Raw genomic sequence first — 17,048 nt, 5'->3', positions numbered from 1 at the left:
CCTGTGGCACCTTTAAGACGAACAGAAGTATTGGGTTCTTACCCACGAAAGCTTATGCTCCCAATACTTCTGTTCGTCTTAAAGGTGCCACAGGACCCTCTGTTGCTTTTTACAGATTCAGACTAACACGGCTACCCCTCTGATATATTGTTGAAAATACACAATATTGTCTTGATTGTCCATGGACTTCAGAAACCGTACACAGAGCAATATATACATTAATTTTTCCCCCTAATATCCAATATACTCTTCTTGTAGCTTAGAAGTAGGTGAATTTTAAATGTACAGGAGTGATGGAGGATTTTCTGCATGGTATATCATTTATTTGAGGTGTAGTCAACCTTTGTGCTAACAATGAGTTCCTGTTCTGGTGAGTTTTCATAATCAGAATTGACGTTGTAATGCATCTGGTACTAGATCAAAAAGTCTGACGGGTTCCCCCTTTTGAGAACGTCTTAATACGCATGGAATTTGGAGATCAGTGAAGTCATGCTATCCTTCTCCCTTCTTTCACAATATTTGAGGCTGGTATTAGTAACTTGGTTTTGGCTTTCAGTAACTTATGCCTGCATTTCTGTAATTTCATGTTAAACTTGCAAAAGTGCAGCAGTTCAGATTTGAATATTTCAAAGATTTAAGTTAGGTTTTTTATAAAGTGTATGGGCTACAAATATGCATGCTTGCTGCTCATGACTCAGGCTGTGTGAATAATTGATTTTTTTTGTTTAATGTCCAAACCAAAAAATTGAAGAAAAAAAAATAGTTTCAGATTGATTCAAAAGGAAAACTTGTCAGTTTGTTTCAGCAAAACAAAATAAAGAAAAAATGTTGTGGGTCGAGCAAAACATTTTAATCAACCTGGAACAAAGAGTTTAATTTTTGAGGATTTTTTACCTTTAATTTTTTAAATAAAATTGAAGTAAAAATTTGAAACAAAAAATAGTTTAGAATCAAGTAAAAATATTTCATTTTTGGAAATATGAGAACAAAACATTTTTACTTGTGTGAAAGTTTTTTTTTTCCCTTACCCCCTTTCCCCCCCCCCACCACAATGATTTTGTGAACTCAACATGAATTTGCTAAATATTTCAGTCAACCCTAATCTGATTTTTTGGTGAAACATGTTTTGTCCAAAAAATATTGCCTAGCTCTGCTATCCATCACTGCAGAGCTCTACAAAACTGTTAAGTACAACTAGCATCCACACTAAACGTGAGTATGCAGTATAAGGGAACAGAATAGTATCCTGTTAAATGGCTTGTGAGAACACAATAAGTGCCACAAGAGAGAAGTTTTAAAAGCTACCAGAAATCAGTCAGAGCAGAAGTATGCATGTAGCTAGCCCTTGAGGAATTTTTGCATATTTTGTAAAATGGTTTTTGTGACCCAACTACATGCTGCTATCCTTATACATGTGTGCATATATACACCCCTTCTATTTGCCTGACACATTTTATCATCTTTCACTCTTCGCACAACAAAAACAAAGTGAAGAAGCCACATGGGACAGTTGGGTCACAAATAACCATTTTACAAAATATGCAACACCTGCAAGATCTAGCTACATGCATACTTCTGCTCTGACTGGTTTCTGGCAGCTTTTGAAACTTACCTCTTGTGGCACTTACGGTGTTCTCACAAACCATTTAAAGGGATATCAGTGTTCCTAGACACTGCATTCTCCTATTTAGTGTGGATGGTAGTTGTACTTAGCAGCTTTTTAGAGTATACAAGGCTGTGGTAACTCACGGAGGACTCACCATAAAGGACAGCACAGGCAGAGAGCTTAAAAGAGTGAAATAATTTAAATATTTAGGATCAGTGGCTGCTGACGATGGTGCCCCCCCTTCTCCCCGAGTGATGCCTGTCATCATGTTAAAGCTGATTTGAGTAAATGAAGGAGCTGACCCCAATTCTCTGTGATGAAAAGTGTATAAAACTGTAATTTGATCTTAATGTACAGAACAGAGACTTGGCAAGCCATAAGAAAGGAAATCTGTATGCTCTCCACCATGGAATGAGATGTCAAATGGTTGGACACTCCATGATAGGAAACGAAATGAGGTTGTCAGTGGCCCAATGCGGGTCGTTCTAATTGAAGACAAGTTGAGGGAGGCTAGGCTACATTGGAATGGTTGAACATATCTAGCAGATATCTGAAAGTTATATCAGTAGGATGGTTCCTGTAATGATTGTGGATGGAAGATGACCAAGGGAGAGGCCAAAGTCTTGGTACCTGGACTGGATATCAGTAGACCCCAGAGAGACCAATCTGCATGACAGCCTGGCATATGGTCATGAGTTTTGGAAGAAGCCAAATAACAATCATCAATCCCGAATAGGGAAGTGGCAAAATGAAGAAGAGTTTTGTAGAGTATTAGATGGAGCCTTTAGATCAAATTCATTTAGTGCCCATAATATGTATTTAGCCAAGCTAAGGACAGTGTACGTCTTTAAAAATAATGTTTGGTGAATATTTCATTTATTTATTTACCTATTTAAGCAAAGTTACTAGAGAGCAATTATCTTTCTTTCAGTGAGAGATGATCGAGATGAATGTGTGCATGCACAACAACCTCTGTTCCCTATTGAAAAAATAACCTATCTTTGACTAATATATAGCTTCTTTCCAGAGCTGTCCTGCTTCGAAAAGGTATTTTCCTGTTGTCGTGCCCACCCATGCTTCCTATTATTTATTGACATTCCACTACCAATTATTTGTATTGTGCAGACTACTTCCAACCTCAGCTTTGTGTAGGTTGATTTCTGGTACATTATTACTAGATGTTCAGTTAGGCAAGGTTTAAAAAATGACCCAAGTATATGAACAACATTAAAAGTTCTGACAGTGAAATAGTGTTTTTCTTTTCCTTGTGCTTGTGTGAAATGATCTGGTAAAATAGAAGCTGCAGAAATAATGCATTTTTTGTGTCTGTTTTCTCAAATGATAAATGCTCTTGGCTCTGTGGAGGATTTCTTGGCTCTGTGGAGGATTTCATACTAAATGATGATTTCACTAACAGAATCAGAGTTTCAAATATTTCTTGTAATGTAGCAAATCAAAAGTTGCTTGGACTATTTGTACTCAATCTTCTTGAGAACTAGAAATCCACTTATCAGAGGAAGTGTTCAGCTGTGACCCTAACCTTTCATGAAATGATGTGCTACTCCCCACTATTTACTTACTGTTAAGCTATTGAGACTGTTTTCCTTCTTAGCAATGTAAATGTATCATTGCAGGCTTTAGAAATAATACTGGTCAGATCATTTCAATGTCTTATGAACTGAAGTAAAGCACAGAATATTGGAAAACCTATTTATTTAAAATATTATGTACAGTGCCACCAAATATATTCATAGAGTGCAGAGAGAGCAGCTGAACAAGGTGTTGCTGTGAGAAACCATCCAAGGTTGTAGCACCATGAGATTTTACACCCCCCACCCCAAAAGGGGGACATAGAACCCTGTTTCCTGTCCCTAACCCTTGTAATCATGGTGGTTTGCTTAGTTGCAGTTTTGATGGGACAGCTGCTGTTTTTTTTCAAGATTGCATCAGAGTGGAAGAAATAATCATATTTTATATGAAATTCATTTGAAATTAAATAAATTAGCCAATGCAACAATACAGAAGTTCACAGCTGCAAAGTTCCTGTTAAGACAATGATGGAAGTCTGTGGTTCAGACTGTATCTAGTGCAGTGGTGGGCAACCTGCGGCCCATCAGGGTAATCCGCTGGCAGGCTGCGAGACAGTTTGTTTACATTGACCGTCCGCAGGCCTGGCTTCCCGCAGCTCCCAGTGGCCGGAGTTCACCATTCCCGGCCAACGGGAGCTGCAGGAAGCAGCGGCCAGTACGTCCCTGCAGCCTGCGGGCCGCAGGTTGTCCACCACTGCTCTAGTGGAAGGAGGAAAATCTATTTATAATTGTGGCTGTCACTTAAGTTTTATTGTTCTCCACATATTTTTAACAGTTCAAACTTTCTGTATTAATATTTACCATAAAGCCAATTTGCTTCTAGATCCAATCTACGTTCCCAGTCTCATGCATAGTGAGCATTGTAGAAAAATTGTATAGACGTGCACAAATTAAACCGGACTTCTTCCCATTAAACACATTCACTAGGGTGCCAGGATACTAAAAACAGCTGGTGTTCTTTCCAACCACAAAATGTCTCCATTTTTGGAATCTGCTGCCTTTGGCAGCAAAGATAATATAAGAAGTACTTTTAAGGCAATGAAACTGCTGATGCAAAATACATATTAAATAAACTCCTTAGCTGCCAAGATCCTGCACATAAGTATATACTCCTAGTTTGATGCAAATATTCATAGAGGCTTCCAACAGTCAGCTAGACATGTGTCATCATAAAAGATGTGTGGTCTTTTCAATGAGAGCTTAAATAATATCCTTGATTTGCTCCAACTCTTTCTGTATGTTGAAATATATTCATGTATAAGGGGGTTTTATGGGTCACCATACCCCTAAGGGCAGCTGACCATCTACAGGAGCCATTACCTTGTATCCCTCTGCTTTGGTCTTAGTGGATTTCAGTGGTCTGGGTTCTTAGTTATGATGTGGTGGTGCCTCCACCTGACTATTTAAGGTAGTCAGGAACCCTTCTGTACCTCCCTATGTGGTTTCAACCTGTTCCAGTACTTACCCTATGACTAACCTGATATGTCGTACATATACTCTTCTGAACCAACAAACAATGTACACTTTATTTACAAAGGGAAATGTAGAGGACTTCTATAAGGAGAAGGAGATGATGGATTTGGAGTGGGTACACCAGTACCACTATATAACCCCCCAAGTAACACAACTCCCAGGGTGAATTTCCCTGGATTTGTGAATTTAGTTTATTTCACATCAGTGGGCTCCGTAATATGGAGGAACCCACATACCTTGAGGCATTGCAGGCCTGTAGATGCTTGTGTGTGGCGAGGTGATGAAGTTATCAATTCGCCCAGGGGACTAACCGCTGTGCAGCAGCAATAGGCGTTACTCACAGTGGGAAAAAGCCTCCATGGTGTAGGGTCTCTTCGGTGTTTCCAAGATCAGTTGTCCTCTCCCAGAGTAGTTTGCCAACCCCCTTTCAGGGCAAATAGGCAACATCATTGCAAAGGGAGACAGCCAGGGGAGTGCCAGTGTTCCCTCCGGCAGGTGGAGGCAGTCAGGGAGCACCTGCACTCCCCTGAGGCAGAACTTTCCTCCTCTCATCCCCCCTCCAATTGGCTTAGTCAGCCTTCTATCCCGCAAGGTTTGCCCAATCACCGTTGGTGAAGTGAGCACACTGCAGTCTTCCCTGTCTCTCATTTACCCGCAACAAACTTGGCTCCCTTTTTCATCAGACCCATTACAAATGTTAATTAAGACAAGTGAAAGTACAGTAACTCCTCACTTAGAGTCATCCCGGTTAATGTTGTTTCATTGTTACATTGCTGATCAATTAGGGAATATGCTCGTTTAAAGTTGTGCAATCCTCCCTTCTAACGTCTTTGGCAGCTGCCTGCTTTGTCCACTGCTTGCAGGAAGAGCAGCCCGTTGCAGCTAGCTGGTGGGGGCTTGGAACTAGGGTGCAGCCTCCCCCATCAGCTCCCCGCTCCCCTAAGTTCCCTGTGCTGCAGCCGCCCAGCAGGCTACCAATTGCTGGCAGTTCAGCTGTCCCTCCTCCCACTGCCATGTGCTGCTCCTGCCCTCTGCCTTGGAGCTGCTCCCCTCCTGCTTGCTGAGCAGTGGAGGGGGTGGGAGGTTAATGTCAGGGTGTCTCTCTCCGCCCTGCTCCTGCACCCCGCTTACCCCTTCTCCATATAGAGCAGGGAGTGGACATAGACAGAGAGAGCTTGGGGCAGCAGCTGCTTGTCCAAGACCAATACAGGTTCGAATGAGGATTCGAGTGGAAGAGGAAAATTGAGACAGAGGCGGAATGAAATTCAAAACAGGTGGCCATTTATTAATGGGGGATAAATCACAACTTGGGCTGGGGAGGAGCACCTTTACCAACTAACAGTACAAATTCAATTGAAATAGGAACAAGTAACCAACCAAAAATATCATCAGAGCAGTAATATAAAACAGTCTATATACACTTAACAACAAGGAATCAGATAATTTACAACCAGCTATTTACTGACAAAGCAGAACAAACATACAAAACTGAGTAAACTGAGTAACAATTCGTCCTCTATACGCTACACATGAGATTTGGTACCAAGTAGTAAAGAAAAAGGGCCTAACAAACAGAATATCTACAAAATTAATATGTACAGGCTACCCCTCTGATACTTGATACCACACTCCAGGCGCAGCTGACCAGCAGTACAGACACCAGGGACATGATGAGATGTAACTCGAGATGACACGACACGAACCAGCTAAATCCGAAGGAGATCCTGGCTGAAAGGGTGATTAGGCCTTCCAGCTAACACGCGGACACTCCTGCTGATTTAGGCGAGGGACATGGTTTTGTTCGAAGACCCTTGCACGTGCTAGCATCTAATTGGTTCCCCGCTCCTACACCAACCAGGCTCCGAGCTGGTGCCCTCTACGTAAGCAGACACTGCACCCGGCACGCTAAGCTTATGCACATGGCACACTGGAATTGTAGCACACGGTACCAATGTGACCCACAATTGACCAGGCGGAAGGTTCAAGAATGGTCACATGGCCCCAATGTGTTGCACATGACACCAAGGCGCTGCACACGACACTGATGTGACCTTCTGACCGACAATTGGCCATCCAGACGCCATGACAGAGCATAGGGCTGCGACACTGCTGTCTCAACTTCCTGATCCACTTAAAAAGGCAATGCACTTAAGAGTGGGTCAGCTTACTTAAAGGGGCAGTGTGCATCTCTCTCTCTCTCCCACACACAAGGTGTGTGTCTGTCTCTGTCTGCTATGCTGTCTCCCTTCCCTCATGTTCGTGCTGCCTTGTGTGAGAGGCTACATTAACAACAATGTGTTAACCCTTGAGGGCTCAGCCAAGTTCTAGTTCATTATTTAGCAGTAAGGCATTTCCTGGAAAATATCCCACCCTCTTCCACCCTCTAACTTCACCACCCCAACCAAGCTTCACAATCATCATAGCTGTGAACAGTATTAAATTGTTTGTTTAAAACCTATACTGTGTGTATATGTATATAATATATAGTCTTTTGTCTGGTGAAAAAAATTTCCCTGGAACCTAACCCCCCCTATTTACATTAATTCTTATGGGGAAATTGGATTCGCTTAACATCGTTTTGCTTAAAGTCACATTTTTCAGGAACATAACTACAACGTTAAGCGAGGAGTTACTGTAACATGTATGAACAGACATCATTGTAAAATTGTAGACTTATGTTACACATTAGTTTGCATTTTCTCCATGTAAAGCAGAAGAGAGTCGAAATCATCCACTTTTATTTTAATAGTCTGTAAATCCGTCTTTTTAAAAAGCACTAATCGCTCAAAATTGAGATTTTTTTTTAGAAATAGTTTCTCACAACAGACTGATAGAATATATCTCATAATACCGGAGTGACAAGATAAATTGTTGATGTCTTAGAGCTGCATCAGTCAGTTTCCACAAACAATAATTTTCTGGTTTTCTTCACTTGATAGAACTCATTGATCTAACCTTGTTATGACCTGAAAACAATCTCATCAAGCAATTCATTTAAGAAGACTTTCCAGGAACTCAAAGGTCAATTGTTAAAAAAACACTTTTATCAGAATCGGATATGTTAAACACTGATCATGCAGCCTGAAATAAGCATTTCAGGGAATTGCCTCTCTGCGTGCTGACCTATTGATATAATAAGCACCGCAGTTCTTCTAGGCAGTCTTTTTAGACCTGGATTTATCAAAAAATATCACTGAGGAAAGCAGGCAGCTTTTAATGGAATCAGTTTTAATGGAATCAGATTTTTCAGCATACTACTTTTTGGCACAATTGATATATTTTACAATGTGTCACTGCCTACAGTGGACTCTGTTCTTTCGCTTGCTCTGATCAGTGAAAATGAAGTAGTTACTGTGCATGGATAACAAGCTACTTTATGCTCATTTGATCAAAGTGGGTAGAAGAACACAACATTGGGATTAGTTAATTATGTAAAATGGCATAAATACCCTTGGGGGATAGTAGCCTAAATTCTGCTTGTTCTATTAACATGGCAGATTTTTTTAAAAAAAGCAGCATCAAGTTTAAATGAAGGTTTTCAAAACTAGTTAGAGTTTAATTAATAGACTCCTTTTGAAAAGTCTATTAGAACAAAATTGCACAATGGTAAGTCTTTAGTATGTACTGCTGAAATGGCAATGTTATAGAAAATCTGAAGTTCATAGTGCACCTAGAAGTTAACTGAGAAATCTTCTATTTCCCCTGATCTTCATGATATTAATTCCATGGGCAAGTTTTAGTTACAAAACTTGTTAGACAGTAATTAATGTCATTGGCTCAAATATTTAGTTGATTCCAGGAGCTGCTTCTTTATTGATCCTGTTCATGAAAGTTTCTCCCAAGGGTATTGATCAAAAAGATTATATAGTTCACAGAAGGTCCCATCTAAATACGGTAGGTCATTACAGACATGTAGTCAGGCTTAAGTGAGTATAGACCATTGTTTTCTGAAAATTTTAGTATGGCAAAAAAGAACCCTTCTTGCTATATGTTTCCTGAGCTTGTGCTTACTGTCCATCACTGGAATTTACTCTCAGTCTTGAAGAGCTACCTGAATTCAAGTATTATCAACTTTTTTTGTTGTTGCACTTTCTCTGGAGTTTCAATATGGTGTTAAAAATACTTGTGGCATTCAGTCTTCCCTCGGACTAACTGTGCTAACACCAGTGGAGTTGAGCGGGTGTTACCAAAGGTGGGAAACTTAAAAACATAACAAAAAACCTTCTTAGTGTAGTTAGGTCTTCAGAGAGTGATGAAAAGGTTACCTTGGGGCACAAAACGATCATACAATCATACTATATATTGTATTGTCCCCCAACTTGCTTTTCTTTCAGGCATCGATTACTCTTTTTGCAAGAATGTTGACATTAGAAATGGAAAATTATTTTTATATGATTGCAAACAAAAATAAATGCTGCAAAAAAAATCTGCAGATATTGGTTTGAATGTTAACTTTAATTCACTTCAGCTGCGTTTACTTCCTTTTCATGTTTCTTTAGTATGAACACTTGTGCAGTTCACCTTTCCTAGCATGATATTTTGGGCTCATAAACTCAAATGTCTCAGAAACCAAATTCCAAGAAACTTGATTGTAAAGTGTTATTTAATTGTTTTCATTCCCTAAATCAATCAATTTCATGTCACTTTTATGTGACTAGCGAAACTGATTAAAATTTTTCTATTTGGGATTTTGAATTTTGACCTAATTATAGAATAAGAGAAAAATCACCAAAAATAAAATAAATAAAAAAATGAATAAAATAAATAGGATTAAGTTGAATAAATTCAAGGAAACCTTGTTTTGTTTGCAGCATTCCATAAGCAGAAATAGGCAAACACTTGTCAAATATTTTTGTAACAAATTAACTGTTTACTCATGTTTAGTATAAAACAAGATCAAACTTATTTGCAACTGGGTCAAGTTACAATATATACATTGCGAGAGAGAGTCCTGTGGCACCTTATAGACTAACAGTGAATACCCACTTAATCAGACGCATGTGGTGGAGATTTCCAGAGGCAGATATAAATATGCAGGCAAGAATCAGTCTAGAGATAACGAGGTTAGTTCAGTCAGGGAGGATTAGGCCCTCTTCTAGAAGTTGAGGTGTGAACACCAAGGGAGGAGAAACTGCTTTTGTAGTTGGCTAGCCATTTGGTCTTTGTTTAATCCTGAGCTGATGGGGTCAAATTTGCAACTGAACTGAAGTTCAGCGGTTTCTCTTTGGAGTCTGGTCCTGAAGTTTTTTTGCTGCAGGATGTCTACCTTTAACTCTGCTATTGTGTGTCCAGGGAGGTTGAAATGTTCTCCTACAGATTTTTGTATATTGCCATTCCTAATATCTGACTTGTGTCCATTTATCCTTTTATGTAGGAATTGTCCAGTTTGGCCGATGTACATAGCAGAGGGGCATTGCTGGCGCATGATGGCATATATTACATTGGTGGACGTGCAGGTGAATGAACCGGTGAAGTTATGGCTGATCTGGTTAGGTCCTGTGATGGTGTTGCTGGTGTCAATATGTGGGCAAAGTTGGCATCGAGGTTCGTTGCATGGATTGGTTCCTGAGTTAGAGTTACTATGGTGCGGTGTGTGGTTGCTGGTGAGAATATGCTTAAGGTTGGCAGGTTGTCTGTGGGCGAGGACTGGCTTGCCTCCCAAGGCCGATGAAAGCAAGGGATCGTTGTCCAGGATGGGTTGTAGATCACTGATGTTGCGTTGGAGAGGTTTTAGCTGAGGACTGTAGGTGATGTCCAGTGGAGTTCTGTTGGTTTCTTTCTTGGGCTTGTCTTGCAGCAGGAGGCTTCTGGGTACATGTCTGGCTCTGTTAATTTGTTTCCTTATTCCTCGTACGGGTATCGTAGTCTCTGCCAGCCTGATCCAGATAAAAGAGGGCTTCTCTGGTGCTGCCCAGGGTATAAATACCTGCCACTCTCTTGGTCAGCAGGCAGGTAGTGCTCTCTGCCCTCCCCCCAGCTCTTTCCTGCTCCCTGTAAACTTTCCCCCTGTACTATGACTGTAGGGTGGAATCCTTAAAAGGGCAACAGCCTTTTGCTTCTGGCCAGGATGCCATGTTGAGCTGTGGTGAGTGCATTGTCTTTAAGAAGATACCCTATCTCAGAGGATTGTGTCATCTTATGATGCAGTAACTGGGAAGTGCAATACTGAAAATATGTAAACATCTGGTTGCGTCCTTGATTCAGCAAAGCACTTAAATATATGCTTAAGTCAGAGGGACTTAAGCACTCACTTAAGAGCTTTTTGAATCAGGGCTGCAAGAAGCATGTGCCATGTCTATTGTACATTTTATGGCTTGGTGGTCAAAATTGAAAATATCAAATTTGAGCTGCAATGCCTCGCTTTTAGTCACATGACAGTACTTCTATTTCCTGACCAGTGAGCATAACTCTTACAATGAGATTTCCTGGAGGAATTTGCTTCCTGTGAGTGGGCATGTGAATGTCAAATAGGAATATTCATATGAGTAAAGTTGTGCACATGCTTAAGTGTTTGCAGGATCAGGGCATTAATTTGCTAATTTTGAAAAGTCTTAACTTTTACTGGCAGTGCCTGAGCTTAAGAATGGTACATGGAGCGTGTAGAGTGTAGAGATTTAAAAAAAACAACCCTAATTTGTAGTGGAACATAACCACAAGCCAAATGATATTGCCTTTCTTCACTTTGAATGTGAGCTCCTCAGATCAGGGATTTTGGTGCATATATGTCTCTATAATATGGTCTAGCATTAAAAATAATACATTCAACAGTAAGCATTCATATATTTCTCATATATAAACTCATTTCTCATTAGTGTTTATTTTTTAAAGTGTCCCACCATGATGCTCGCATGTCTTTGATAAGTAGTTGTGTATCTTATTACTGTAACTCCTATGCATCCTCCTAGTATCTTAAATGAACTTTGATGGTAAACTCTTCAGAGCAGGAACCTCACATTACTTATCTGTTCGTGGAGGCACCTAATAATAATCATAATAATAATTAATTAATAATATGCTTGCTTCTGTTCCTGATGAAGCTATGGAATGGAATAAAATAATGCTATAGAATAATTAAATATAATTAATAATATGAAAAGGATATAATTCATGATATTAAATTTGATGGGTTCATCCCTAATTACATACTATCATATTCCTCTTGCCATAATGGGAGTTTTGCCAATTACTTCCTTCATAAGCAGCAAGAGAAAACCCTTAAAGAGAGGGAGTCAGATTACAAAACTATAGCCTGATTATGAAAACCTTTATGGCTGAGTGTATTGACTATAATGGGATTATTCATTGTGGGAGGGGAATACACTACCATCTTCAGGACTGATTCCAAAGAAAATACAGTTGTTTTATTATTATTGTAAATACCGATACAGAAATAAAATTCAAAATGTTGACATGCAGAAAAGAACAAAAGGAGGCCGCAAATGAATGCTGACATGCTTTTGGGATGTATTTGTCTCTCCATACCTGTCTAATTCTTATTCATGCTACCAAGAGTTACTTGTGCATAAACGTGCATTGAAAAGAGAAGAGACCACAAAGTAGGATTCGTCCTCGTTTGTTCCTGTGAAAGGGCACTTTGCTGTTTAGGGATAGCCGTATGCATGTATATAAAGTTAAGCACGTGCTTACATGGTTTTCTGAATCAGGGCCTAAGAAGAGCTAGATTATTCAAGTTCTGTTTAATTTTAGTTGAAGGAGGCTAGCTCTGGGGACCTAAAACTAGAGGGGACTAGGGACATATCACTAGTTTAAAATAAGGTCTTTTTGTTTATACTATTTGCTGTTATGTATGTTTGAGCAGTTTTGGTTTCTTTGCCCACAGTGGAAGGGATGAATACATTTTATTCTATTTTTCACCACTGGTGTTCTGGATCTAACAGATCCATCTCAGTAAAAGTGTTTTTGCATTAACTAGCTCTCCAGTACCCAACTGAATACCAAGGAAATGTACAAAAGCCAGAAAAAATGGAGTATGCATCGAGTTACAAGTTGTCAGAATTTCAAGTAACTTCCTTTTACAATTCTACTTTCTTGTAGAAATACAAAGAATACGAGAAGGATGTTTCAATAGAAGAAATTGATGGCCTTCAGCTTGTGAAAAAGCTAGCAAAAAGTATGGAAGAAATGTTTCATAAAAAGTCTGAAGCTGTACGGGTAAGTAGCAGATCATTTTGATTTAATATTTTGTGCAGTTGTACAAAATGTGTTAGTAGCTTAGAATGTTGCATCCATGGTAATTGAAGGTGATGGTGTAAAAAGTAGAAGTGTTTTTAAGGTCCAGCTCTCAGAAGTAGATGAAAGTTGATTATACCATCAGTAAGATAAATTTGGCAGTGCATTTACCTATGATAATCATGTAAAAGCTTTGCATATGTGGCAAGCTTTGAAGTACCAGTTTATTACAAATATTCTTAATGTCATATTTGCTGATAAAATAATGGTATACATATATCTTTATATCAACAAAACCAAACCAAAGCAGAATTAATTGCAGTACCTTGTAGAACTATAAAAATAATATTTGAAGGGATCTGCCTAGTCTAATTTCCCTTGATTGAACAATCTGATTCCCCTTCCCCCCCATCTGTGGTAAATGTGTAACAAAGGGTGGCAAGTGTGTCTACTGTACATCATTTTCTGCTTGTCTCATATTGCTGAAACTCCTTTCCACAGCAATGTTTATAAAGGGTGGAGTGGCAGTTTGTGTTTTCAGTCATATATGCTGATTTTAGTGACAAAAATAAATGTTTTTACCACTTTTGATTCCCGTTAGCTTTGCACAACGCACACAGCTGAGAGAGTGAGCTGTATTCTGTTTCTTCTTGGGTATCATCAACAATTGTTCATTAACTTCCATTTGTTTATACATGTGCAAAATGCCACCCACCTGCATACAGGGGTAGGGGAAATCGATGGGGCCGGTGGTGAAAGAGGGTCATTTCCAGAGGCAAGGGACGGAGACCCTCAGCAAGGGGCAAAAGGTAGCTGCTCCTCTGGGAGTCTGTGGCATTCATTGGCTGGCTGGGGGAGAGGGGTCCCGATTGGCCAGCCTTTCCCAGCTCCCAGGATTTAGCCCAGTGCACGGGCCATGTGGAACCTCTTTTGGCTCTGTTCCAGCAGGGTTACTCACCAGCTTGCAGCAGCAATTCTCGTCCTCCTCCCCAGGATGTAAAAGAAGATGGGTGAAAGTGAATAGACAGGTCACGAAGATATTCCTGGACATAGGGGGTTCAGTGATACAGCACAGGAACATCTGTTACAATTGGCCAGAAGTTTTCCAAGTTGATTGTGTACATTTGTTAAATGGAGGTGCTGACATGGGGTACACTCAGCGGTTCTCAAACTGTGGGTCAGGACCCCAAAGTGGGTCAGGACCCCATTTTAATGGGGTTACCAGGGCTAGCGTGAGACTTGCTGGGGCCCAGGGCTGAAGCTGAAGCCTGAGGGCGGCGGGGCTCAAGTTCTGCCTTCCCGCCTGAGGTCATGTAGTAATTTTTGTTGTCAGAAGAGGGTCGTGGTGCAATGAGGTTTGAGAACGGTTATAAGGGTATGTATTGGGCAGGAATTGATACCAGGAGATGTGCGGTGTGGTTGTGTGTGTGTGTGGGGGGGGTGTGTGTGACAAAGATAGTCACTGGTTCCCCCTGTAGTTAGTTTCCTGTGCAGTTAAGGGAGGTAAAAGAACTGGAATTTTGGTGATGGGCCTTGGACTCATGTGATAGGGTGAGACCTTATGGCCCTCTTGGGCTGAGGTCCTTGCCCTGCTGCACCCTCTGTCTCCTTCAGGGACAGAGGGTGCTAAGACTCAGAGAGAGCTGAGTCATGCGAGTAAGCTGAGGAGACTCTACCCCACATTATGGGTAAGGTGCCCAGCACTGGAACCAATTAAATGGCTAGTATAGAAGAGTATCGGTGGTGGGTGGGTAGCTCCCCTACCTTGTGATAAAGTTTAATAAAAGTTGTGGCCTGCCACTAAATTCTATGCATTTTGTCCTCATTTTGCTGCTGTGTCCACATCAATGCACTGAAGGTCCTGCGCTTCCAGAAGTGTCACTGAAAGCAGCAGTTGAAGACACTGGAGTTTCATGGTGTGACTGAAGGCAAAATTTGACCTGTAGAACTGTTTTTTTTGTGCATGATCAGAAAAAGTAAAGAATTCTGCTAGACTTCCAGATTCAAGATTGAGTTTTCTGGGTTGACTGTAAAATAAAATGTCTTTTAACCTATAAACTGAGCACACTTGACAGGAAGGCTCTGAGAGATAATATACATGATACCCCACAATGCTATTTTTACTGCCCCTTTTTAGAGCAGAACCTGCACTTGAATATCTTCTGCAGGGAGTTGCACAATATTGACTGTGAAGGGATCAGTTTCCTTATTTCCTAGCAGAAGGAGTACTGCTTTGAGATCAGGAAATGTGGAAAAAAGCATCAAGAGAGCTCCACTAAAGCATTTCAGTGCAGCACTGATATTTGTAGCTAACAGAGAGTCGCAAACTACAGGTAATGAAAGACTGTCTGTTTACAGGAATGGGGAATCAGTAGGAAAGAGCAGTTGGTGTCTCAGTTACAGCACTGCAGTGCATGCTCTCTAATTTGAATTTTTGTGGTGTTTAGAAATGTTTTATAGACATGATCTTGATATCCAAGAAATAATGTTTTATATGGACCATAATGCATTGCTCTGAGTAACAGTCTGCCAGAATTCTATGAAATTAAAGCATGAATACAGTATAGTGAGAAGAGGCTTGGGTGCAATAAGAGGTGGCTAGAACCCAGAGTTCCTGATACACATATGTTTTGTTCTCCTTAATCTTTAAGAAAAAAAAGTTTGCAAAACCAAATTTGGAAGGGTTTTTATTATTATTGAAAATCTGCTTAGCTCTGATTGCAAGATAATAGCTTTACTGGAAACGGTTACATAACATGTAGCCATCTTGGATATTTTGAGGTGACAGTTAGAGGGATGAATAAGATGCTTATTCCTGCTGAGGCTTAGTGAGTGAGTGCTATGTTTTTGAAGTTATAATAATACATTTATAATGTGAAGGATGGCAGTTTGCCAGTTGCACTTCTTGAAAAGCTCTGAAATCCTATAGTACAATGCTAGTTCTACACAACTTGTATCTTGTGCAGCAAATCTACAGTTAGCTCATCTATGCATCCACTTGAGACAAAAAGCATGCTGCATTCAACTGATCCTGGAATAATGTTTTTTTAATGTAAATATTGCAGGATTCTGGTATTTATTTAGATTAATAAGAAACCGGTACAAGAAGAACCTATGCCAAAGATCAGTGCTCATTCCAAAACCTAGATTTCAAAATTGCAACCAAAACATTAACTTCTAGAGCTCAGACACTCATAATCCAGTAAGCCCCAATATAATGGAAACACTGCAGAATTCCCCCCATCCGACATAATTGGGGCATCCATCAACATGGTTCAAAATCCAAATGTTCATACAATGTTGCTGCTCTAATGGTACCACAATTTGATACAGTCCTAATTACTAATTGAATTAACTGCAAGTAGTCAGCTCTGCCAGAAATCTACATTTTGATTGAAATAGTATTTCAAGTGACTGGCACATAATAATTATTTCAAACAGCATATTTTCAGCATTTGGCAGAAATAGTGATCGGAGGCAGTCATCATTCAGAAAATCCTAGTAATGTAGACTGTTTAATCTGTGTGAAATAGGTCCTGATAAAACTTGAAAATACAGAAATAGAGTAATAAGTCCTTCAGATATATTTTAAACACATCAACTTGTTCTCAGCTACTAATCAATGTTGAACATTTTTCCTTCTTTTATATTCTGGCTTGATTTTATCTTTCTTTCTCATCACTTTTCATAGTGATTAGTTGATTCAGTGTGATTTTTATCATACTCATCACTACTTGAATTACTCTTCAGTATGCAATTATCCTATCACAGAAAGTCCTATTTTCATGCTGTCAGATGTGTAAAGTAAATGGGAAACTAAAAGTGCTAAACCTTTTGTCATCTACTTGGTGAGGTATGTTTTTCTAGGTAACTTTCTTTATTATGCTGAAAATTTACAAATAATTCTAGATCTAATTAACATTAATGTATGGTTGCTGTAGTTAAGGATGTTCTCATTAACTAATATATCCCGGATGATTAATGCAATAGTTGGTAGTTGGGTTAAGATTTAGTAATTTTGTTGTAAAAATTGTTATGCAATGCTTAAGTTGAAGTGAAACTAAGTGGGACTGATACAATGCTGCTCATTTTTAATTGTCTTTATAATTAGGGTGACCAGGTAGCAAGTGTAAAAAGTAAGGACGGGGGTGGGGGGTAATAGGTTCCTATATAAGGAAAAGCCCCCCAAA

General features: G+C 39.7%; 1 protein-coding gene across 8 annotated transcripts in view; it reads left to right on the top strand.

The window, feature by feature from the left end:
• The window catches only part of CACNA2D3 (calcium voltage-gated channel auxiliary subunit alpha2delta 3), a 713,664-nt gene that overhangs the window by 159,862 nt on the left and 536,754 nt on the right, over positions 1-17,048 (top strand). For all 8 annotated transcript variants that reach the window (XR_004646516.1, XM_034776516.1, XM_034776515.1 and 5 more), the window contains exon 3: positions 12,724-12,840. Coding sequence is in view for 7 of the 8 variants with exons in the window: in XM_034776516.1 (XP_034632407.1) it covers positions 12,724-12,840 (117 nt within the window). In the remaining variant the exon portion in view is untranslated. The remainder of the gene's footprint in view (positions 1-12,723; positions 12,841-17,048) is intronic.

The sequence above is a fragment of the Trachemys scripta genome, chromosome 7 (assembly GCF_013100865.1).
Source record: "Trachemys scripta elegans isolate TJP31775 chromosome 7, CAS_Tse_1.0, whole genome shotgun sequence".
NCBI lineage: Eukaryota > Metazoa > Chordata > Testudines > Emydidae > Trachemys > Trachemys scripta.
The sequence above is the reverse complement of the archived record's forward strand: the minus strand, read 5'-3'. Positions and strand labels throughout refer to the sequence as shown.